General features: G+C 42.6%; 1 protein-coding gene across 36 annotated transcripts in view; it reads left to right on the forward strand.

Moving 5' to 3' along the window:
* clasp2 (cytoplasmic linker associated protein 2) overlaps positions 1-24,719 on the forward strand; it is a 582,371-nt gene that overhangs the window by 379,632 nt on the left and 178,020 nt on the right. For 25 of the 36 annotated variants that reach the window (XM_038809903.1, XM_038809905.1, XM_038809907.1 and 22 more), the window contains 3 exons: positions 3,833-3,856; positions 5,267-5,511; positions 5,594-5,657. In XM_038809903.1, coding sequence (XP_038665831.1) covers positions 3,833-3,856; positions 5,267-5,511; positions 5,594-5,657 — 333 coding nt within the window. The remainder of the gene's footprint in view (positions 1-3,832; positions 3,857-5,266; positions 5,512-5,593; positions 5,658-24,719) is intronic. The other 11 variants (XM_038809906.1, XM_038809876.1, XM_038809886.1 and 8 more) reach the window with 1 other exon arrangement.

The following is a 24,719-nucleotide window of genomic DNA, read 5'->3' on the forward strand; positions in this document are numbered from 1 at the left end:
GATCACTAGTCCAGTGACAATACCACTATGCCACTGCCTCCCCTTGTTTTTCATTAGCGCTGCCATTGTGTCATTGACCTGAAAGGTTAACTCTGTTTCTCTTTCCACTGTTGCTGCATGATCTGTTGAGTATTTCCAGACTGTAGATGCAAATTCAGAGAAAAATGCGGAGGTCCAATAGCGGAATAAAGTTAATGGAGATAGGGTGAGTTTGTATTGTGCACCAATCAAGTGCTGTGCAAATTCAACAGTAGGTGTTGCAGATGTCCAGAAGCTATTTGAGTATAGATTATCAAAGGATGTGCTGATTGAGGTATTTCCATGGAAATGAAGATCAAAGAGCTGTACAGAAATAGTTGCAGAACAGAAAGAATGATGGCGAAGTTGGAAGTCATTGTAAGGTTGAGAAGCAGCAGACTTCAGTGCAGGTGTGTGAATCTCTGGCCAGGAATAGACTACTAAAACTAAAAATTGTTCAGGACAGGAGAGAGGTTAGTGTGAAAAGCACTAGTTCCTCCTCTCACCACCTGCCTGTAAACAGAAAGGTGGTATGATTTGTTTCCTTTGTTGTAAGCAGTGGCAGATTTCCCAACCCTTCATTTTTTGTGTGATCTAATTTTCTGTTAATAACTGCAACTCCCCCCCCCCCCCCCGATACCTTGAGAGGATGATTTCAACAGGTTAGTTTATTTGCACACCCTCAAAATGCATGAACGGTTCCAATGTTGCCTCATTTGCATTGTATTCAAGAGGGAGAGAGAAAAGAAGGATTTTCAGGGTAAAGACCACAGAGAAAATTATTGTTTCACATCGGTTCCAGAGCCCTGAATGAAAGTACAATGACGTATTCCTTTATGGAGGTTGGTGAGTTGACAACTGATACTGGATAATTCACTTTTCGGTGGTTCTAACTTCCCGCGATGAGATAGGTGTGCAGTGATAAATCACTTCCTTGTGGGCGATGGCACAGACTTTCCAGTAGAAGTAGAGCAGACGGGGCCAGATCCCCTCTCTGGGATGCTGCTCGTTAGCAGGTAAAATGGAAGACTGAGACTTTGCAATACTGCAACGCAATGATATTGGTTGCACAAACCAGAGTTCCCTGTCACATGACTCCCAATTCAGCACATTGTCTTTGAAAAGGGTGTGCACCCCGCATGGGTCCCCAATACTTTTGAATATCTCAACCATTAAGAATTGAAAGAAAGGTTGTGGAGCCCTTTGACTTATCAGATGAACAGACTCCTGTTGGCCAGCCTGGGTTATGAAAATGGAAATGGCTTTTGTATAGCTCTCTTTGAATTTGGTCTGTGTAGCCCACAATGGGTTTATTAGTAGTTCTAAAGGGATAATGAGATGTGAGTTTCTTCAATACTGGCAGGTAGATCCTTTTGTTCAGGTCACAGACATGTCTGTTTTTAGGTCTCAGCCTATTTAGATTTTTTTTAGAAAAAGCAATGAGCATATCTTTATATATTTTCTAAGAGAAATATAACGGGTGAAATGTTAGTCCCTCACAAAAGACAGTTAGAATCTGGAGTCCAGTCACAGGGTCAGCAGGAAATTGACATCCCACAGTTAGATCAGAGGTGGTACTGGCTTTGAAGCACCAGATCTGTAACCGATCACTGTTTGTCGATGTACTCTGTTGATTATTCTTTTTGTCTACTATGTACGTACTGTGTACGTTCCCCTCGGCCACAGAAAAATGCTTTTCACTGTACTTTGGTGCATGTGACAATAAATAAAATAAAATGAGATCAGACTGTAGCTGAGTCTTACAGTGTAGACCAGTGCAGAAGCATAGCTTGGCATCCAGTGAAATCCAGGAAGATTCAGAGCTCACAGAATAGGCATTATCAGTGTAATATTCTTGTTGGATGGCCTAATTTTTATTACAAGAACACTTGCAGCTAAAGCTTTTAACGATTTATTAACATTAACTGTGGGTCAACTATACACAAAACAACAGATGAATAACAGTTTTAACATGCACAAGCAACCTCTTACTCCAGCTTGCTAGTCAGTCTGAGGTAATCTAACATTCACTTATATACTAATTAGACTCTTAGTGGTCAGTCGGTGACTTACAACACAACCATGATATCACCATTTCAGGCAAAAGCAGTATAACCTAGCAATTAACTTGGGTTAAGAAAGGTAGCACAGTGGTTATCACTGCTGCTTCACAGTTCCAGGGACCTGGGTTCAATTCCGGCCTCGGGTGACTCTGTATGAAGTTTGCATGTTCTCCCCGTGTCTGTGTGGGTTTCCTCTGGGTGCTCCGGTTTCCTCCCACAGTCCAAAGATGTGCAGGTTAGGTGGATTGGCCATGCTTAATTGCCACTTAATGTCCAAAAGGTTAGGTGGGGTGACTGGGTTACGGGGATAGGGTGGAGGCATGGGCTAAAAAAAAAACTTGGGTTAAGGTGCACTCACTGTCACAGTCAGGAGATCTAAACAGTGGAAAACATGTGATTGTGGGAGAAATGACAGTGGATAGCCAAGGAAAGAGGTGCACTATGAGCAGCTCCCTCAGGAATTAACTGCCCCGGAGCTGTCTTCAAACTCCCACAGACACCTTCCTCTCTACTGTATCCAATAATTAAATGAATAACTGTGCATATGCCTCATTGCTGTTTTGTGGGCTTTTAGGTGGGCACTGCTTTGCAAAAGTTGAGTACATAACAACAGTCATTGCAGTTGAAAGGAGTATCTGAAAGATAATATGCTGGATTCTCCAAAAATGGGGCTATGTCCCCACGCCAGTGTAGGAACGCTGGCATTTCACTCTTGACTTTCTTTAAGATTCTCAAAACTGCAGGGGGCTGGCAGGGCCCCGGAGTGCTCCTCGCAGCTCTGGCTGCAGATACGAGGCCCCGTACTTTGTGTCAGGAGTCCGCGCATGCGCACGGTGGCGGCCTGCAGCGGCTGCGCGATGGCGGACTCGAGCCGCGGACCATCATCCAAAATCTAGGCCCCCCCCCCCCCCCCCGAGATCGCGCGTACCTGTGGATCCGTGCTGCCCGATCGCTCCCCTGGCCGTTCATAATCAATATTCCCCCCCCCCCCGCCAGGGGGGCCTGGACTGAGTCTTAAATTGAGCATTTTTTTAAGTTCTCCAATTTTCTCTCTTAGAACATAGAACGATACAGCGCAGTACAGGCCCTTCGGCCCTCAATGTTGCACCGACATGGAAAAAAAACTAAAGGCCATCTAACCTACACTATGCCCTTATCATCCATATGCTTATCCAATAAACTTTTAAATGCCCTCATGTCTTTATTGAAAGATTGACTTGTTAAGGTACAGATCTGGTGGCAGATTACCATCCTGTACTTGAGCAACTATTAACATTTCAATTTGACAATTTAAAAAAATTAATTCAGGGGATGAATGCATCACTGGCTGGCCTAGTATTTGTTGTCCATCCCTAATTACCCTTGAACTGAGTTTCAGGGGGCAATTCAGAATCAACCACATTGCTGGGAGCCTGGAGTCACATGTAGGCCAGACCAGGTAAAGATGGCAAATTTTCTTCCCTAACAGACATTAGTGAACCAAATTCTTTTTACGATAATTGACAATGGTTTCATAGTCATCATCAGACTTTCATTCCAGATTTTTATTGAATTCAAATTCAGTGAGTTTGGCAGGACACAAGATGCATAATTTGGCCACTGGTGGAAAGAAAATTGCTATGCGCAATCACTCATTTTTTTTATCTGCTTGTGGTTTCTTTGTCATGCTTCAGATCAGTAACTGAAATAATAAATACTAGCAAAATATCGTCTGACTGTTCTCAATTTTTCTTTCCAAAAATTGCTATCAGCTCCTAGGAGACATACGGAGTAAGGTAGAGATATTCTTCTTTCCAAGACTGTTTTTCCATGAAGGATTGTATGTTGTGCTGTAAGCAACAAGCTGCATTTCTCTAGAATTGAATTCAACAGCATTATGTAATGTCTTCATGAATATATGTAACATATTTGAGATCACGTAATAAGTCCCGATATAGATTTTAAACCTTAATTTAATTGTAACACAATCCTTTCACGATTAAATGGTAAACAAAAACACCAGTACAAGAGGTATTATTCAAGTAAACCTAGCACCCCACTGCAATCAATGTGAGCTAAAGCTGGGCATGAACCTAAAATGTCCGATATTTTCTATATTATTCAGCTGACTTGCTGTTTTCACCATGCAAGCGTTGGAGTCAATCCTGTACTCTGCCAATGGGATATACTATTGCAGTCTGTAAAAGAGACCAGTGTTTCTTGGCCGGTCAAATTCCATTGCCCAAAGCAGTTTGGAACACTTATTGCATTTATTGGCTGTGTATTCAATTACATTTTCTAATGCAATGCTGCAAGTTGACAGATCTTTCAAATCATTCTGCCTGCAGAAAGAAAATTCTGCAAAATTGTGTTGTGGAAGTAATTGATATTTTAAAACTCATAAATTGACAACCATTTGGAAATGCTTTCTATTTTGCATTAGGTGGAAGTGTCACATTTGCATCTGATTGGCTTCTATTGATGAAACGACAATAAATTAGAATTTGCCACTGAGGGAACTTAACAATGAACTAAGAACATATTCCTGCTGCTTTCTTCTGACTTAGAACTTGAGTTTTATGGGGAATAATTATTCTGCAAAATTCTTTCAGGAACATAAGTCACCTTTAATTGATCTCAGGATGTATGTATTTGTATCAGTTAGACTTTGTGACCTTTAAGGGTAAAGCTAGCCACAACACCATAACACCCATTGTATTGTTCTATGTGGTAGAAATTCCTGTTGTGAAACAGTATCTCACCCAGCATATGAAAATTGCTACTGTAGATAGAGTATAACTATTGTAGCAGGATTGAAAACATTTGTGAAATACAGTGGTGTAGAATTTGATTTATTGAAAGATTTGTTTTCAAAAAAAATCTTGTGTTCTACTTAGTCTAATTTCTGAAATAATGCACTAAAATATTTTTTTCTCAAAAATAGTGCATTGAATGCTGTCATTCCAGTGTTGTATCTTTTGATATAAGACTAATTTACAGGCATCTACTTTACTGAATACAATGAAATCTTTGTCACAAAGGGAAGCAAATCTAGACAACAAAGAACTAAATCATTATTGCTTTTAAAATCATGTTATTGCAAAGGGAAGAGTGAAATTCATTCTCAATCATTCATTTCTTCGTTGAAAATCTGATTGAAAAAAAACAAAGAGTGAAGGTGTATCATCAGTCCTGTTGCATTACAGAAAAAGCCAGCAAGGAGAAGGTATGAATCATACGGCATATATTCCGATGATGATGCCAACAGTGATGCATCCAGTGTCTGCTCTGAGCGTTCCTACAGTTCTCGAAATGGCAGCATCCCTACATATATGCGACAGACTGAAGATGTAGCTGAGGTCCTTAACCGCTGTGCAAGCACCAATTTTTCAGAAAGGAAGGAGGGCCTGCTGGGCTTACAGAGCTTACTGAAAAACCAACGGACATTAAGGTAGGGAGATAAATAATTTTACGTTGTGTTTTCAAGCTTTGTAGTATTATTCGTTAATCCATAATTATTCTCTTTTCAACAGTCGTGTTGAATTGAAAAGATTGTGTGAAATCTTCACGCGGATGTTTGCGGATCCTCATAGCAAGGTATGCTGGGGTACTTTTGCTTAAAATCTTTTTAAGTTAGCTTATCAATATCACTGTAATACATTGGAATTTGTTGTATTTTCTGCCAATTCTATTATTTGTAATGGAGTTGTGACTTTTGCAAATGTGATTTTAAAGATATCAGTTGTCAATTATCATTTAATATGCTTGAAGTAAAGTTTTATTGTGTGTGTTTATCCCTCCATTGAGGACATTACCATCCTCCAACTACATTGAGTGTCTTGGCTATTTAATACCATAATTCCATCTTCCATTCCACCATATCCATTTACAGAGAAATTCCAGCCAATATACCACATTCCTGTCAATGCCACCAATTAGTAAGTTTTCTTAACACTAGCAATTTACATTAAACATCTAAACATGGATCTTCAGGTTTAAATTTGTAATTACACATAAAAAGTATTTATGGAATCACAGGACTTGAACATTGCAAAATGTAACCAATTCACTTCTCCATTTTAAGGATAATGAGGTTTAAATGTTGCTGGAATCCACAATTTTAATTTTCATCAACATCAAGGCTGACTTTTAAGTACCAACTAATGTCAATTTCCACAACTTCAGATAATTTAGCAAGTACAATTACAAAAAAAATCACAAAACCAGAATGTTTTGATATAATTTGGGATGGCAATAATTTTTTGACTTGCACTCATCAAAATGTAATGAGTTTCCTAGTGTAATTGATTTTCCTAGCTTAAATCGACTACAGATTCTAAGTAATACATTTCATTTAACAAAGTAAATGGTATTCTTCACCTTTCATAGATATTTAAGGCAAGGAAATTAATTAAACTTTTCAATCTTATTAACCTCTCAAAATATTGTGTGGAGAACACCAACACAACCATCATAATTGAAACTAATCTAGATTTTTAACCAGCAATTACTTTACATCAGAAAGACAGTCTATTATGAGCTGATATAGTAATAAAGGTCAAATGTTATATTCCATTTGGAATGATCATTTCATGTCATTGCTGCATTCCAGTACCCTCTATATATTGCAGGATCAAACTAAGTTGACAAGGAAAATGACAAAATACATAGATCGTTTAAAAGATTTGAACTTATTGACATTGGGAATTTACCCACATCATCTTTCCATTCTGCGTTTCTTATCTGAGTTGCTACATTATTTCTTGGTTGTTAGCTTTGGCTCTGTGATAGTAATCTGATGTCTGAGTCAGAAGTCTCATTCCACACAATTCACATAATCCAGGCCAACAGAGTGCATTATTCAGGAAGCACTGCACTGTTGGCAGTGTCATCTTTTGCATGATTCATTAAATTTATATTCCATCCATCTATCTTCTTACTTTGATGCAAAAGATCCCATGAACAAATTGAAGAAGAGCAGGGGGTGGGACTCTCACTGGTGTCCTGGCTAATATTTATCTTGTCCTGCTAATATTTATCTCAACCTATATCACTAAAATTAAGACTAGCAGTCATTATCTCACTGCTGTTTCTGGAATGTTGCTATGTGGAATTTGGCTGTTTCCTACTTTACAACAGTGACTACAGTTTAAAAAGAGTTTCATTGGCTTTCAAGTGCTTTGGGACATTCCAAGGTCATGGAAGGTGCAATACAGTTTCTTGTTGGCAAGTGGACACTAACTGATTCTTTCTGCATTTAAAGAAGGTCATAATTTTTTAACAGTAAGAAGTCTTACAACACCGGGTTAAAGTCCAACATGTTTGTTTCAAACACTAGCTTTCGGAGCACTGCTCCTTCCTCAGGTGAATGAAGAGGTGTGTTCCAGAAACATATATATATATATATATATATACACACCTCTTCATTCACCTGAGGAAGGAGCAGTGCTCCGAAAGCTAGTGTTTGAAACAGACATTTTGGACTTTAACCTGGTGCTGTAAGACCTCTTACTGTGCACACCCCAGTCGAACGCTGGCATCTCCACATCATCATTTTTTACTGTCTAAGTTGATTCAACAGTTTTATTCCACATGATCGTTCAGTCAAAATTAGGTTTAACCAGTAACCCAATACCATACTATGTATTTCCCTGGCCTCTACCTTGTGAAATTCACACCTTGGCTGTCTCTCACATTTTTTTCAAATATTTTTAAATTTTTATTCAGAGTTTTTCCATTTTTACAAATAATGCAACAAACTGAACTGGTACAGTACAGCATAAATGCTTCTGCGTACATGAATATAGAAAAAGACAGGGGAGCATCAACAAGTTTATACAAGGAAGAACAGTGGGCAGATTCACTAGAGCAGGCATTTTCAAAGTGGGGTTCACGACCCGCGGATGTCGGGAGGCTCGCGGAGCCGTACATTGCGGCCTGCCCGATCGTGGGAATTCACACGCAGCAGCCGGCTTTTAACAATGCCGGCTGTGAACGTTGTGGGAGGGGGAGGGTGGGGGGGTGCACAAACCACGTTCATATGGTTTGATCCTGTCCAAAGCTGAAGGATTACTGGAAGGAGGAGTTTATAGTAATCTCTAAAGTAGTGCACGTGAAACTGGACTCGGGCCCTCGGGAACCCATATTCGGGGTGTCGGATCAGCCGGGGTTGGAAACGGGTGCGGGGGCAGATGTTGTAGCCTTCGCCTCGTTGATCGCCCGAAGGCGGATCCTGTTAGGGTGGCGATCAACCTCTCCACCCTGTGTCCTGGCATGGTGGGGAAGACCTGCTGGAAGTCTTGACGCTTGAAAAGGTCAAATTTTAACTGAAGGAAAGGAAGGAGGATTACTACAATTAATGGGCGTTATTCATTATGCACTTTCGAGAATTGGATCACATCAAACAATAGGCGGGGGGTGCTGGGAGGGTTGGGGAGGGTACTGTACGTGTTAATGGTGACTATGGGTGATTCCTGATTATTTTTTATCATTTGTTTATGTTAACATGAGGGCTTATATCTGGGGTTTGGTGGGAGGATGGGATCGTTGTTATTGATATGGGGATTGACATTACATTCGTTACTGATTATAGTTTATTGTTGGGTGTAAATTTGGGAGAAAATGTGAAAAAGGAAGAGAATAAGAATTTTTTTTTTTAAACAATGGTGACTGCGATCAGCTAAAATAATGCGTGCGCACTGCGCATGTGTGCCCGTTCATCAGTGCGCATGCGGCCCGGGAGTGTTGGGACCTGAACCCTGGCCGAATTTGGCGATCGCGGCATGCCGGCGGCTGACTGTGTGGTGATCACCGATGATGAACAAGGCTATGCTTCGATCTGTTTTGCATCCCTAAACATTACTCAAATGATCTGGAGATAGTATACATTCCTCATGGTTTAATCATGGACAGAACTAAACGTTTAGCAATGGATATAATGAAAGCCATGGGAAATCATAACATCGTCAAACTCTTGTGTATTGAAGGGTGGCTATAAGTTTTTTTTGCTGACCTTTTAGACTACATTAAAGCATTGAATCGAAACAGTGACCAGTCAATCCCAATGACGGTGGACTTTATCCGCTTGAAGAGTTACTGTAATGGTCAGTCAACAGGGGAGCTACTCAGAGTTTACAAACTGAGGTACGAAATCCAGGCTTTTCTCCTCGAGAAACTGTCCTCTCAGGCTGATTTGTTTCTTGATGAAACTTGGATGCTAGCTATGTCTTACCTTGCAGACATCTTTTCAATTTTAAATGAGTTGAACCTCAAATTGCAAGGGAAGGATGATGATTGCTTTCGGCACTGTGAAAAAAATCGCAGCTTTCCAAAATTAATTGAAAGTTTGGCAATTGCGAGTGCAAAGTCAAAATTACTACATGTTCCCCACACTGCTACGACACATCGAAGAAAACAGTATTAGTAAGGAAACTGTAAATGGACTGGCAAGTCTGACTCCAAATGAAGCTGACTGAACTTCTGCGCCTCAGCTTTGACAGCACATTAAAAACACGACACAAGTCAAGACACTGTCAGCATTCTGGAGTAGCGTCCCCAAGGAGTATCCAGAGCTCAGTAAAACAAGCATATTGTTGCTTTTGTCCTTCACAACGACCTACATGTGCAAGGTTGGACTTTCCGTCCTCACAAAGGTGGAAACGGCACAAAGGAACCGGCTGAATCCTGCACCCGATATGTGCTTGGCCCTCTCCTCCTGTGAACCTGATTGGAGTGTGATCGTGAGGACCAAGCATTAAGGTTAAGAGAAAATGATGGGTCGCGAATGTCGGTTGTCATGAGTCGCAAAGGTCGGCCGACGTGGGTCCCGAAGGTTGCCCGGTTGGTAAAAATGAGTCCCCGGAAAAAAAGTTTGAAAATCACTGAGCCACAGAATGGGGGAGAGAAGAATAAAGCCATGAAACCATGGTAATATGGCGCACAACAAGATTGTCGAGCAATATCTCGGATCCATCCAGAGATTCACCAAAGCCCCTACACCTCCATGATGTTGTCGTCCCAAAGACCGGGTAATGGGGAAACCTAAGACTCGGCAGGTGGCGAAGATCCATTGCATTTGGCCACCTCCAACCCTCTGCAGATGCAGTGTGCTTCACCGAACTCTAAACACCCAGCCTTCAAATTCAGATTGTGAACGCACGGCAGCCAGTCCTCAAATTCGGCCAGGAATCATCACCAACTCTCCTTGGGAGACAGGGCAGACAGATACTCTTTCTCTAGCCCCATCTCCTCGAATCAACCAAAATGTTCGATATATCATGCATCAGGATTTTCAAGGACTGAAGGTGAGCCCCCACCAAGGAGACTGTCCTATCGATGTACAAGATTCTCTTCTCCGCTTTATCCATTCTCAGTAGGATGTCTCCCAGGTCACCAATGTAAGCACCAATAGCCTGTGCCAGGGATCTGCGACCGTCATCCAGAACTTCACTCTCAATGGCAGCCATCATCTTGACACCAAACCACATCACCAAGGCAGAGTCCCACTCACCAACGAAACTGCCCTGTGACCTGGACCCCACCCTGGCCGCCTCCGAACGCCTCAATTAAACAAGGATTTTCTTGACGTAACATGGCTCCTCATCACCAAATTTAACCAGGATCTTCCAGAAACATAGCACAAATCATACACACCAGGATCAAATAATTATGGATTGTGCCTCAGGATTTAAAAAATTTTTTTTTAAATGAGTAGCGCCAGAGCTCATGAAAACGCAGATGCTCCTGAGCTTGCATCACATGACTCTCGCAAATAATTTTAAATGTGGCCTAGCAATATTTGTGTTGGTCATGTAATTTTCCCTCATTGAGGTAGTATAGATTCTAACATTGGGCATTCATCCTTCAGAGGAATATGCGCTGTAAAAGTGAGCTGCGAGGTACTGGTTGATGGGTGAGGAAACACTGAACCTGTTCAGTGGAGCTAATTTGTTCCTGATGTGAGTACTGTGCTCGTATAATTGACCAAAATTATTGGCTGGATAAAGTAATTTTTAATTCTATCTGAGAAACACGATCGGTTTATGAAGTCCTTATCTAAACCTTTTTGCACCAACTGTGCTATTTCTTTGAAATCTGTGGCACTAACCACCATGGATGCAGAAGAACAGATATTGCTGCTGATGTATTTTAGCCCATTCTTTCAGAAGACATAGCAACTCGCATTATTGAGAGCTTTCATCCTTTGCACCAAAGAAATATTTTTTAGCAATTGAGGTTGTGTATTTTGCATCAGTATGAACATTTGCATTACATACTGATAGCTCCTTCAGTTGTGGCCAATGTAGGAGATTCCTTTTCAGTCATTTTCACTGTTGGTCAGATTGTCAGCATTCGAGGATAATTCCCATTTCCGCACCGACTTGTTTTCTGAGGTCATTGACAATCCCATTTACAACCACTTTTATTCAAAAGGAGGATACCTTTATATTTGTAAGTTTGCTTAGCTGTAAGATTTATTGAGACATTGTCTTCATTCCAGTGGAATGTGTGAAGTTTGGTTTTCAAGGGCCTGCTTATCTATCCTTGGGTATTAAATCAGAGGAAACCAACTACATCCTTTGTGGAGTTGAAGTACACTATTTGAATCTGAATGAAACAAGGACATTCTTTACTGATATTATTACAAATGTTTTGCGACGGAGGGAGGCAATCCACAATTGGCCAGCAGCAGGATCTTCTAATCTCGCCTCTGTCAAAGGGCTTCACGTCTGGGAAACTCAGGGTGGTGGTTCACCATTGGTGGGACCAGAAAATCCCGCTGGCAAGAACTGCCGGAAAATTCCGGCCTTCATGTCTCGAAGATTGAGCATTTTATTTGGAATGGTAAATAACTGTGACGGTGATCTGGCAGATTATTGATGAATAATTATTTGGAACAGCTAAGCAGGACCAGCTTTATATAGTCCAGTTTCTTCCTCGGAACATTTGGTCTGGTCTCCAAGGGCTGTGACTGCAGCTGTCTTATCACATAATTGTCAATAAACTTATCCAGGAATGAACCCTGTTCTTTTCTCCCTTCCTTGCAAATTCCAAACAATTGCACCCACGAGAAAGATAATTACATGAGTGCTTTAAATATGCAGAGCTGAATTCTTATGTTCGTAGGAGTTTTAGGTTCTAATTTGTCTTTGATAGCTAAGCAGGCGACAATTAACTCTTGACATCTGGTGGGAGATCTTCAATGTATCTTTGTTATTGGTGACCTTGATTACAGATATTTGGTACTCACAAAATTATTATTTATTGGCAAAGGGCTGGTTGCGATCTTGACAGTATCTGAAGTCCCATCACAAGGATTAGACCTAAGATATAACCTAATTCTTGGAAAACAGGGCACCTTGTCTACAAGCCTAAGCATAGATGGCATCAGAAACCCTTCCAAATTTCCTTTTGCAGGATTCTTGAGGTACTCAATCCAAATATATGCTGTTTGTTGGTTCTGCCCCAACTATTCCATACAGCTGCAGACCCATTAAATGCTGAAGTGAGATTAGGAAGCGTAAAGCTTTTACAGGCCATAATGAAAGAGTACCAGTATAGATTTTTGGGTTTGTCTATGCATGGGGCATGTCCACTGACTTCAATAAGGCAACTGTTCATTTGGATACTAATGTCAGCAATATAACAGAACAAGAAGGTGAGAGCCGCCCAGAAATAGTAGACCCTATTCTCTCCTCATGCACAACTGTTCAATCGCTCAATTTGAAGAAATTCAAAATGGTCCCTCTTTTCAAGTCATCCAGCCAATCTGCATCAGATATTTGCTGGATCACTACTTGGTCACCTACAATTTCAGAAATGTTGAAGGTTTGTCAATAGGGAAAGAGCTACCAATGCAAGTTTTTTCCTTTGCAATCTTATTGTTGTCTCTACAATGTTCACAAAATGTCTATTTTTATTTGTCTGACGCAACTCACCTTGCCTTAAAAATTTTCATTGTTCAAGCAGCGCTTCATTTGACAGTGCCTACCTACTGTTATCTCTTAGTCTCTGTTTTAAGCAACCGCACATTCATAGAAACCCTACAGTGCAGAGGGAGGTCAATCGAGTCTGTGCTGACCCTCGAGCACCTTACCCAGGCCCACGCCCTACCCCATCCCAGTAACCCCACCTAACCGTTTGCATACTAAGGGGCAATTTGGCATGGTCAATCCACCTAACCTGCACATCTTTGGACTGTGGGAGGACGGAGCACCTGGTGGAAACCCAAGCAGACACTGGGAGAACGTGCAAAGTCGACAAAGTCTGTCACCCAAGCCTGGAATTATACCCGGGCCTCTGGCACTGTGAGGCAGCACTCTGCTGCTCATTTTTCCCTAATTCATTACCTTGCTTTATTCCTTCAACCTAACAGTCCAGTAGTTAAATTAAATACTGCCAATCACCTATGTATTCACTCCTTCAAACTTGCTTTCACACACAATTCCAGAGTCATGGTGTCCAAAACCGCCTTATTATTTTCAATTTATGACATAAACCCTTCCCTTCCAATTTCTGCACTAAAGCACATTATTTAGAAGCCTTCACACCAGCACTGCGCATCACTGGACCCAATATCTATAGTTTGCTTCCATCTTTACTGCATACATTCCCATCAGATCCCAAGAGGCCTCTTATATCTACAGCAACTCCTCGTTCAACGGTGTGCAGCATACTGCTAGATTGTCAACCGCCAAATCTAACCTTTCTAAGTGGATGAATGGTGGGATTTTTCCATTAAACCATGAGTTGGATGTCACCACTGACATCAGCTGGATCAATCGCTATTTCGTAGTTAATTTCTAACTATGCATTACCACAGTATTTTCTTATCGAATCATTTTTCCACTCATCTATTATCTATTTTTAGAAACGAAGTAAGAAATGGTACATTCAGAAAAATCGATAATGCATTTGCAAAGCTAATTATTTGCGTGACATGGTTTTGGCCTTCGGGTTCCATTCTAGGAGCAGTATGCACACAAATTTGTGAAAAGGTTGTGTTGCTCAAGCAGAAAAAATGTTGAGATGACCATGAACTGACCACATTCTGCATCAGGTAAAATGAAAAAAAGTTTGTTAAATGCAACCTTCTCTAAGCACTTGATATGTAGGATGATTTGGGATATATGGCACAGAAACAGACCATTCAGCCTATATAGCCCATGCCGGTGTTTATGTTCCATACTTACAAACATACGAATTAGGATCAGGAGTAGGCAACTCGCCCTCTTGAGCCTGCTCCGCCATTCAATAAAATTATGGCTGATCTGATTGTAACCTCAACCCCATATTCCTGCCTTTCACCGCCTTAGGAATCTATCTAGCTCTGTCTTAAAAAGAGAATTACAGAGACTTGTGAGAAACAATTTCTCCTCATCGCCACCTCAAATGAGCGACCTCTTAATTTTAAACAATGATCCTCAGTTCTAAATTATCCAACGAAGGAAACATCAGCTCCTCATCCACTCTGTCAATACCCCTCAGGATCTTAAAGGTTTCGATCAAGTTCTTTATTACTCTTGTAAACTCCAGTGGATACAAACCTAACCTATCCAACCTTTCATTATAAGACCATCTACTAATTTCTGGTATTAGTTTAGTAAACTTTCTTTGAACTACACCTTGCCTTAGTAAAAGGGGCCAGGACTGTACTATACTCCAGATGTGGACTCTCCAATGCACTGTACAACTAAAGCATAACTTTCCGTCTTTTGTAATCAATTACCCTCGCAATAAACAATAACATTCTATTAGCTTTGCTAATTACTTGCTGTACCTGTAAACTAGCCTTTTTGTGATTCACGTACAAACACATTATATTCCATTTGCCAGATTTTTGCCCTCTCACTTTATCTATGCCCCTTTGTAGTCTGCGGCCGTCCTCTTCACAATTCACTTGCCTATCTTTGTGTCATCAGCAAATTTAGCAACCATATCTTCTGTCTTTTCATTCAAATCATTTATATAAATTGTAAAAGGCTGAGGCCCCAGTATTGATCCCTGTGCCACACTACTCATCATATTCCAGCCAACCAGAAAAATATAAATTGATGCCAACTCTGTCTCCTGTTAGCTTGTCAATCTTCAATCCATGTCGATATGTTAGCCCCGACACCATAAGTTTTTATTTTCCACGATAAACTTTGATGTGGCACCTTATCAAATGCCTTCTGGAAATCTAAGTACATTACATCTACAGGCTCCCCTTTCCCCACAGCATACATAACTCCTTCAGAGAACTCCAATAAACTGGTTGAACTTGATTTCCCTTTCAGAAAACCATGTTGATTCTGCCTGATTGCCCTGAATTTACCGACGTGCCCTGCCCTAATATGTTCAATTGCTTCTACCATTTTCCCTACGATAGATGTTAGGCTAACTGGCCCTTAGTTTTTGGTTCTCTGTCTCTCTCCATTTTTGAATAAAGGAATTACATTTGTTAACCTCCAATCTAATGGAATCATCCCCGAATCGAGGGAATTTTAGAAAATTAAAACATTGCATCAACCATCTCATTAGCCAGTACTTAAAGACCTTAGGGTGAAGTCCATTTAGACCATGGAATTTGTTGTCCCCCAGACCCAACAATTTTTTTAATTCCACTTCTCTGGTGATTGTAATTTGCCTGAGTTCCTCCCTCCCTTGTATTTCCTGATTTCCAACTGCTTCTGGGATGGTACTTGTATCCTCTGTAGTGACGACTGATGCAAGATACCTGTTTTAATTCATCTGCCATAGCCCCGCTTTCCATTATCAGTTCCTCAGTTGCAATTTCTTGAGGACGAACTCTTGCTTTGTTAACTTCTCTTACTTAAGTATCACTGGAAACTCTTACAATTCCGTTGTTATGACACCCTGGGCTAGGGTGTGGTCAATTCCACTAGGGTGTGGTCAATTCCACCCCCCCTTGACCTGGAGTTGCAACACAATTGAATGAACCAATAATTCTTGGGAAAATACTCAAAGTCTTTGGCCCGTGGCTACCTAATTACTACAATCACCAGGTTTGTAAATTCAAACACGCTTAAGTTTACTTATAACAATAACTACAATTAAATATGCAGAAAATACAACAGGTTAACTATTATCTAATTCCTAACCCCCTGTCAAAATCTCAACTCCGAGTAAGACTCTAACACACGAGCAGTACCGTTAAATTGATAGTTTAATTTTTACTTGTGCACAAGGGGAGCGTGCCCAGACAAAGAATAGGCCAACAACTCCGTAAATCACCAGTAATTACAGCATATCTATATACTCGGGAAAACATAGAACAGTACAGCACAGAACAGGCCCTTCGGCCCTCAATGTTGTGCCGAGCATTGTCCGAAACCAAGATCAAGCTATCCCACTCCCTGTCATTCTGGTTGTGCTCCATATGCATAGAACAAACAAGTTCCATAGATTCACATGTAATGGTTCCTCTTTAATATAATTTTGCAGAGTTCACTATGTGTTCCACACTCCCCCCTTAATATTGTTACTTTCATCTGATTAGCTTATTGTCTGGTATTGGTTATCACGTCCCCATTGTGGTTAAACCTGAAGCTAAGAATACAGATGGCGTCAGTTGCTGCAGGATTATATTTGCGATATGTAGTACAACTACCAATGGTTTGTAAAGTAACCCTCGATAGTTCTTTTCTATATTTCCACATACCCCCGCCCACTTAAACATGCCCTACCCTCCACACCCACGCACAAGACAGACAAACATCAAGGAGAGAAGAGGGGTGTAACATAATAAGGAAAGTAAAAAAGATAAGAGCTTTTATTTCAGATGGTTGCCTTTAGCACACTAGGTTGAGATTTCTGCTTTCCAGTCTGCAATGGTTTTCACTGTAGATTCATTCAGGTCTCTGTAGTTTCAGAAATACAGCAGCTTTTCTGGAGAAAACGAGTGAGAGAGAGAGAGCAGAACCTTTCCCTGGAGTGGCCAGGATTCGAACTCTGCTTTCTTTAGGTCTCAGGAAATTATCCCACTCAGGCAGGATCCATTCACCACCTGTTAACAGGCAGAATACAGGACGCGATTCTCCGAAATGGTGACAAAGTCCCGAAGCCGGAGTGAAAACTGGAGTATTTCATTCCGGCTCCCAGCCCCCTATTCTCCCGCCCCCGAGGGGCTAGGAGCGGCGTTGCGTATTTTACGCACGCTGGACCTTGGCTCCGGGTAAAAAACGGCGCCGCGTAAATGAAGTCATCCGCGCATGCACGATTGCCGTCCTCCCCGAAGCCGCCCCGCAAGAAGATGCGGGGCGGCGGAGGAAAGGAGGTCCTCCTTTAGAGAGGTCGGCCCGCCGATCGGTTGCCCCCAATCGCGGGCCAGACCCCATCGGAGACCCCCCCCCCCCCAGGTGAAGGAAGGAACCCCCCTCTTTCCCCTCCCCCACAGGCCCCCCCCCCCCCCCCCCCCCCCCCCCCCCGCAGCGTTCCCGCACAGTCCCCGCCAAATGGCGGGGGTACTGGAGAATCGCCATTTTGAGTGTCTCGGGCGATTCTCCGGCTGGCGAGCGCAGAACTCGACGGGGCCGTTCTTGCCGGTTGGGAGAATAGCGGGACGGCGTTGGACCGGCGTCGCACGATAAAATGGAGCGGCTGGCGATTCTCCCAACCGGCGTGGCCTCGGAGAATCGCGCCCACAGCCTTTTGCCCAATTCTTGGCCACCAGCCAACCAATAGAACCGGGTCCCATCCCATCTTCTGGGTGCCACAAAGTCCGAGTTCTCCTGGTCGAAAACTAGCAGCACCATATACCATGTTGCAACTTCTTGAATTTTTCATTCTCTCTGCTACTAAAGATACATGTCCATTAAGCAACCATGGATCAAAAATGTTGACAAGAAGAATGAAATGGGTAAAGAGGAAACCAACAGGAAGGGTCCTTACACTGTCTTTCTGTGACTCACTAGCTTTCAATCGGACTCTAGTTTTTCCCTCCCTGCCAACCTTTTTGTCATTCTTTTATGTTCTTTATATTCTCTCCAATTTTCTAACCTGCCACTCGTCTTTGCACAAATATATACTTTTTCTTTCAGCTTAATGCTGTCTTTAACTTTTTTAGTTAACCGTAGATGAATTTTTCTTCCTAATTGAAATATGCCTATTCTGATATCCCTTTAAATATCTGCATCTGAAGCTCTTGTGATCCATCCCTCAAGCACATTTACCTGTTCCCCCTAGCTAGCTCCGCTATCAACAGCCTCATAATTCCCCTTTATTTATTTTTTTATAAATATTTTTTATTGGGTTTTTGAACAAAGTATATTTACCGTTATGTACACAGAATAATATATATATATATATATATATATATAGAGAGAGAGAGAGAAGAGCATACACAAACATACCATAAAAAGAACAAACATGAAATAAAAATAACTGGTAGGGTATTATGCACCAGCTCAACAGCAGCAACTCTGTCCAATGCAATTCCCCTTTATAATAAATATTCTGAAATATCCCTTTAAATTTCTGCTCCGAAAGCTCTAGTGTTCTATCCCTCAAGCACATTTTGAAAAATGTATTTAGAAATTTTTTTTAGCGTACCCTATTAGTTTTTTCTCCAATTAAGGGGCAATTTTAGCGCAGCCAATCCTGCTAACCTGCACATCTTTTGGGTTGTGGGGGTGAAACCACGTAGACATGGGGAGAATGTGTAAACTCCACATGGACAGTGACCCAGGGCCAGGATTCGAACCCAAGTCCTCAGTGCCGCAGTCCCAGTGCTAACCATTGTGCCACATTCCGCCCTCCCTCAAGCACATTTGGCTGTTCCCTCTAGCTATCTCCGCTTTCCCGTAACAGCCTCCCCGAACAGGCGCCGGAATGTGGCGACTAGGGGCTTTTCACAGTAACTTCATTTGAAGCCTACTTGTGACAATAAGCGATTTTCATTTCATAATTCCCCTTATTTACATTTAAATTACAAATTGTGTACACATGTTTCTCTCCCTCAAACTGAATGTACAATTCATCATGTTATGATTTCTGCTACCCAAGGGTGCCTTCATTATGAAATTATCAATTAATCCTATCTCGTTGCACAATACCATGTCTAGTATAGCCTGCCCTCTGACTCAAACTATCTGAAACATTCTATGAACTCCTCCTCTTGTTCATCTGATTTATCCAATCTATATGTAGATTAACATTTCCCATGAGTATCTCCGTACCTTTCTGACAAGCTCCCATTATCTCTTCCTCTTATTCTAATCTACTGCATTGTTACAATTAGGGGGCCTGTACACTCTCCTTGTGTGTACACAAGAGACTCCTTGCCTTTATCATTTCTCATCTCAACCCAAATTATTACTACGTTATGGTTTCCTGAACTCAGATGATCCCTCTCTAATGTGCTAATACCATCATTAATTAATAAAGCAACCCCTCCACCTTTTCTGAACCTCCTATCTTTCCTAAATGTCACATAGATTGAGACCTGAATGTCAGAGGCCATATTTCTATGTTGGCCATCAGATCGTACATATTCATTTCTATTTGTGCTCACAATCCATCTGTGTTTAAATACCAAGGGGGCGATTCTCCGCACTCACGATGGTGCGGAGAATAGCGGGGGTCGTAAATTTTTACGGCCACGCTAGTCTGACGCCCTCCCACTATTCTCCCACCCCCCACCCCTCCCGACATGAATCGCTGCCCACCGTTTTTTTACGGCGAGCAGCGATTCTCAGCTGGCCGAAGTCCAAGCCCTTTACGACCGTTTTTAGGAACGTCAAACACACCTGGTCTGACCGTTCGTAAAAACGGCCGTAAAGTTGCGATCTTGGGAACCATGGCACCGATTGGCACGGCAGTACCACAGCCGTGCCAAGGTTGCCATGGGCACGCGATCGGTGGGCACCGATCGCGGGCAGCGGGTACTTACCCCGCGCACTCTTTGTCCTTCCGCCGCCCCGCTGTATCCATTCGCGGGGCGGCTGAGGGGCATCCCGACCCGGCATGCGCGGGTTTCGCGCAAGTGCGCGATGACGTCATCCGCGCATGTGCGGGTTGGAGTCTTCCAATCCGCGCATGCGCGGCTGACGTCATGTGACGCGTCAGCCGTCACAAACTCTGGCAAGCGGGCTTAACGAAATTCGTTAAGCCCGCGATGCCGGAGTTCACGGCCGCGGCATGCTAGCCCCGACTGGGGACCAGAATCGGTTCCCGGTCGGGGGGGCGGAGGCTGGCGTCAAACCCGCCCGTTTTTGACGCCAGCCTCACGATTTCTCCAGGTTTCGGAGAATCACGCCCCAAGCCTTTAGTTTTGTGCTTTTATTATTTTTGTAGCATCTAGCCTTACCAACTGATTAACTCTTCGATTGCTATTCTTTCCCTGCCTGCCACTCTGTATACCATTTGCCACAATAGTATCCATCTCTCTTGCCTTACCTCTACTCTTTGGTATACCACATATTCTCAATTTAATCCCTTGCCCCCACTATTGAGTTTAAAACTCTTTATTTACTTAGTTACATGGCTCCCTAGAACATCAGCCCCAGCACTGTTCAGGTGTAGACCATCCAACAGTACAGATCCCACTTTCTTGAACCAGAATTCACTACTCCCACTTAGAACCATGCATTCATTTCTCTAATCTTATTTGTCCTGTGCCAATGTGCACATGGATTAGGTAATAATCCAGAAATTATTACTTTTGAGGTTGTGCTTCTTAATTTGGTGCCTAGCAGAACCTCCTTCCTCATCCTGCCAATGTTATCGATACCATGATCACTGAATCCTCCCCCTCCCAGTGGAGGGATAAACCAAAAATTGTCGACCTACAATCCTTCATTTCACTTATTTTCAAATATTATCAGAGAGCAAAATGAGGAGATAACAGCTAATCCAAGGCGATCAGTTGCTTTGGGAGTGACAGATAATGCTTCACCAGTTTATTGGATTTCTTTGAGGAGAAAACAGACTAGCAATTGGGCAAGAGATTGGATGTTATCGATCTCAATTTCAAGATGGCATTTGACACTGTCTCACAGGATGGCATATAGGCAAGAATCTGATTGGCAGTCAGTTACCAGAGGAATGCCACTCGCATCAGTGTTGATGTTACAGTGTATAATTTTTATAAATGAATTAGAGGAAGAAATTTGTGTTGAAGGGTTCAGACTTGCAGATAATACCAAATTGGCCACTGGAATTAATTATGAATATCAATGCGCACAAAGTTGACAACCCAGACGAGCTCCAATCTGCAGATGAAGGAATGACAGATGCATTTTAATGCAGGGATGTAGAAGATTGATTTGGATTATGTGCTTAATTGAAATAAACTTGAGTCAAGAAAGCAACTTCACTATTTTTGTGCAAAGAACTTTCAAGACCCTTCAGAAGTATTGTAAATCAAAATATATTGCTGAGCCACAAGCAGATGTTCGTGCATACAAGCTTAATCAAAGAGGTAATTTTTTTCAGTTGTGCTTTAAAGTACGATAGAGAGATGGAGAGGTTTAGGAAGCAAATCCAGAGCTTCAACTTCAGCAAGTGAAGGCACAGTCTCCAATTCTGGAGCAATTAAGATCTGGGTTCCTGAACAAGCCAGAATTAGAGGACTACAAATTATCTCAGAGGGCTAGTGGGCTGAAGGAGATTAAAGTTAGGGAGGGTTCAGGCTTGGGGGGATTTGAGAACAAGGATCAAAATTTTAAAGTTCAAGGCATTGTTTTACTGGGAGTGAATATTAGGGCAGTGAGCACAGGTGTGATAGATGAACGGTGTATGTTGTAAGGTTTTATTTAATTTTTTTTAATGTATTTTTAGCAAAGAATTGTTAAATTATAACAAGCACAATACACATTATCAACACTGAGAATAGATGCTACAAAATTCAATATTATAAAAACAGAACCAACCATATCAAGTCCACCCAGGAGAGAAACACCCTGTCCCCAACAATGAGAACTAATCCACCCCCCCCCCAATGGTGGTTAATTCTTTAAAATTAATGGCTGCCATCTCAGATAGAACCCGTCGACCGACCCCCATTGATGGTGTACTTGACCTCCTCCAGATGTAAAAATTCCATGAGGTTACCCAACTAGACTGAGGCACTGAGCGGAGCAGAAGATCTCCATCCCAGCAGATCTCGCCTCCGGACTATTAGCGAGGCAGAGAGGAGAACATCTGCCTTCACCTTCGTCTGCAACCCTGGCGAGTCCAATATCCCAAAAAAGGGCCACCGAAGGACAAGGCTCCAGATCAATATTAAGAATCGCTGACATGGTGTTAAAGAAGGAGACCCAAAAGCATGGCTTCTTGGGACACGACCTAAACATATGGGTGTAATTAGCCGGTCCCAAAGAACACCGCTCACACCTGTCTTCCACTCCCGAAAAGAAACCAATCATCCTAGCTTTAGTTAGGTGAGCCCTATGTACTACCTTGAGCTGAATTAGACTGAGTTTTGCACAGGAGGACCTGCAACGTGGAGTCCGCCCTGCAAAGGACCTCTCACGTCCCCATCTTAAATAGGGCCCCAGTTCTTCCTCCCGTTTTACTCACTCCTCATAAAGCAGGGCTACCTCCGTTGATGATATTTGCCCATAGATGCTGGAAATCCTCCCCCCACCAGACATGGCAAGTGATAGGATCCTACTCAATAAGGAGGGTTGCGGCGCCGAGGGGAATGTAGGAAAAGCTTTCCAGACAAAATCACATTCTTGGAGGTAACGGAACAAGTTTGCCCCTAAAGTTGAAACTCTGTCAATTCCACCTTCAAACTAGCAAACCGTCACTCCACAAATAGATGTTGAAAACTCTCCGGGCTCATCCCCTCCCCGTTCCATGACCTAAACAAACTCAAAAGTGCAAATAGGTGGTTACACAGATGGGGACCAGCAGTGAAATGGAACCAATTTCTAATGCTTCCTAAATTGCCTCCATGCTTTAAGAATGAACACCACCACTGGTTTGAGGAGTACTGCATGGGAGAGAAGGGGAGCAAGGTCATTGCTAACGCCCTTAGACTGGAGCCCCTACAAGAGCTTGCCTTCACCTGTCCCCACACGGGGCTCGGCTTCCCAAACCATCCCAGCACCTTCTCTGTGTTGGCCGCCCAATAGTAAACAAGCAAGTTGGGTAATGCCAGACCCGCTGACTGCTGGTCCTCTGAAGGAATGCTCTATGGACTCTTGGGGTTGTACACGCCCAAAAGGAAGAGGCCACTAACCTATTCCTAGGAAAAAAAGGTGAGAAAAATACGGTGACACTGAAGAAGAAATAAAAACCTTGGGCGAATATTCATTTTTATAGTCTGGATCCTGCCCTTCAAGGACAGAGGGAGATTATCCCACGTCTGCAAGTCAGACCTCACCTTGCTCACCAGACTAGTGTAGACCAATTTATGGAGCAATGGCCAATCACAGGCCATCTGGATACTCAGATAACAAAAGCTACCTCTGGCAAGACGTAAAGGTAGCACCCCCAGTTTGTGCCTCCCACCAGGGGTTAACCGGAAAATATGCACTCTAGCTACTGTTTGTATTCTAAAAAGGAGCCAATGTTGTACCCCCACCCCCAAAAGTTAACCGAACATTATTCACTCTTCTCCAGCTTCAATTTGTATCCCAAAAAAGGGGCCAAAGCTCCTAAGCAGCTTCATTATTTCATCCATAGAGGCGACCGGGTCCTTGATATACAGAGGCAGGCCATCGGCATACAAGGACATCTTGTGCAACGTTTACCGGAACTCCTCAGTGTAGCGAGAGATCAGGATGCCATTTAAAGATGGCATCCCGATTTCTGGAGCCCCCAAAGCGATCCTTGACCCTCCCAAGCCCCAACGCACTATGGCAGAGTACCTGGGCCCCCAACACCCGCGCAGGGCATCCCCAGCCCAATCACCACTGTGTACAAACACTAGCTTGGCATCTTGGCAGTGCAAGGCTGACACCCAAGTGGCACTGCCAGGGTGCCAAGATGACATCAGCAATGCCAAGGTACCACCCTGCACAAAAAGCATGCACCTAGGGGCCTCCAATCCCCTGGGAGGCCTCCCCGTATATGCCATTCCATCTGGACCCCGTTTGTTGTGAGACCAGTACTGAACGGCACTCATCCCAGGTGAAGGGAATAGATCCGAATGTCTCAGGTACCGCAAGAAACTGCATATTAAAGTGAGACTAGCTGTCTTGCTTTAATATGCAGATTTGCCACAATATGCAGGAGTTACATCACAACGTCTCGTGAGATCGCGTTAGCTCTCACGCGGTTTTGCAAGCTGGCTGGATCCTGGAAGTGGGGTTTCCCGGCTTCTGTTGGCCTCGCTGCGCCGCGGCGAACTGATTTTGGGGGGCAGCGTGGGCATTGGATAGCAGGGAAAACAAAGCCAGCATAGTATTCGAAGGCTATATTTGCTTTTAAGAATGGTATATTAAGATCTATACCAAGGGGTATAAGATCCAGCCAGATGATTGTAAAACTGTATTTGACCATATTGTAGTACTGGGTACAATTTCAATCATTCGATTTCAAAATATATTCTCACTTAATTGGAGTACAGAGAAGGACTACATGTTTGATTCTAGACTTTAAAGAAATTACATATGAGGAAAGATTGAGTTTTGCTGATTTTCTCTTAAAAAGACAACAAGAAGTTAGAAGTGTTTAAAATTATGAAATGTTTGAACAACTTCGATCCAG

The sequence above is a fragment of the Scyliorhinus canicula genome, chromosome 10 (genome assembly GCF_902713615.1).
Source record: "Scyliorhinus canicula chromosome 10, sScyCan1.1, whole genome shotgun sequence".
NCBI classification, from domain to species: Eukaryota; Metazoa; Chordata; class Chondrichthyes; order Carcharhiniformes; family Scyliorhinidae; genus Scyliorhinus; species Scyliorhinus canicula.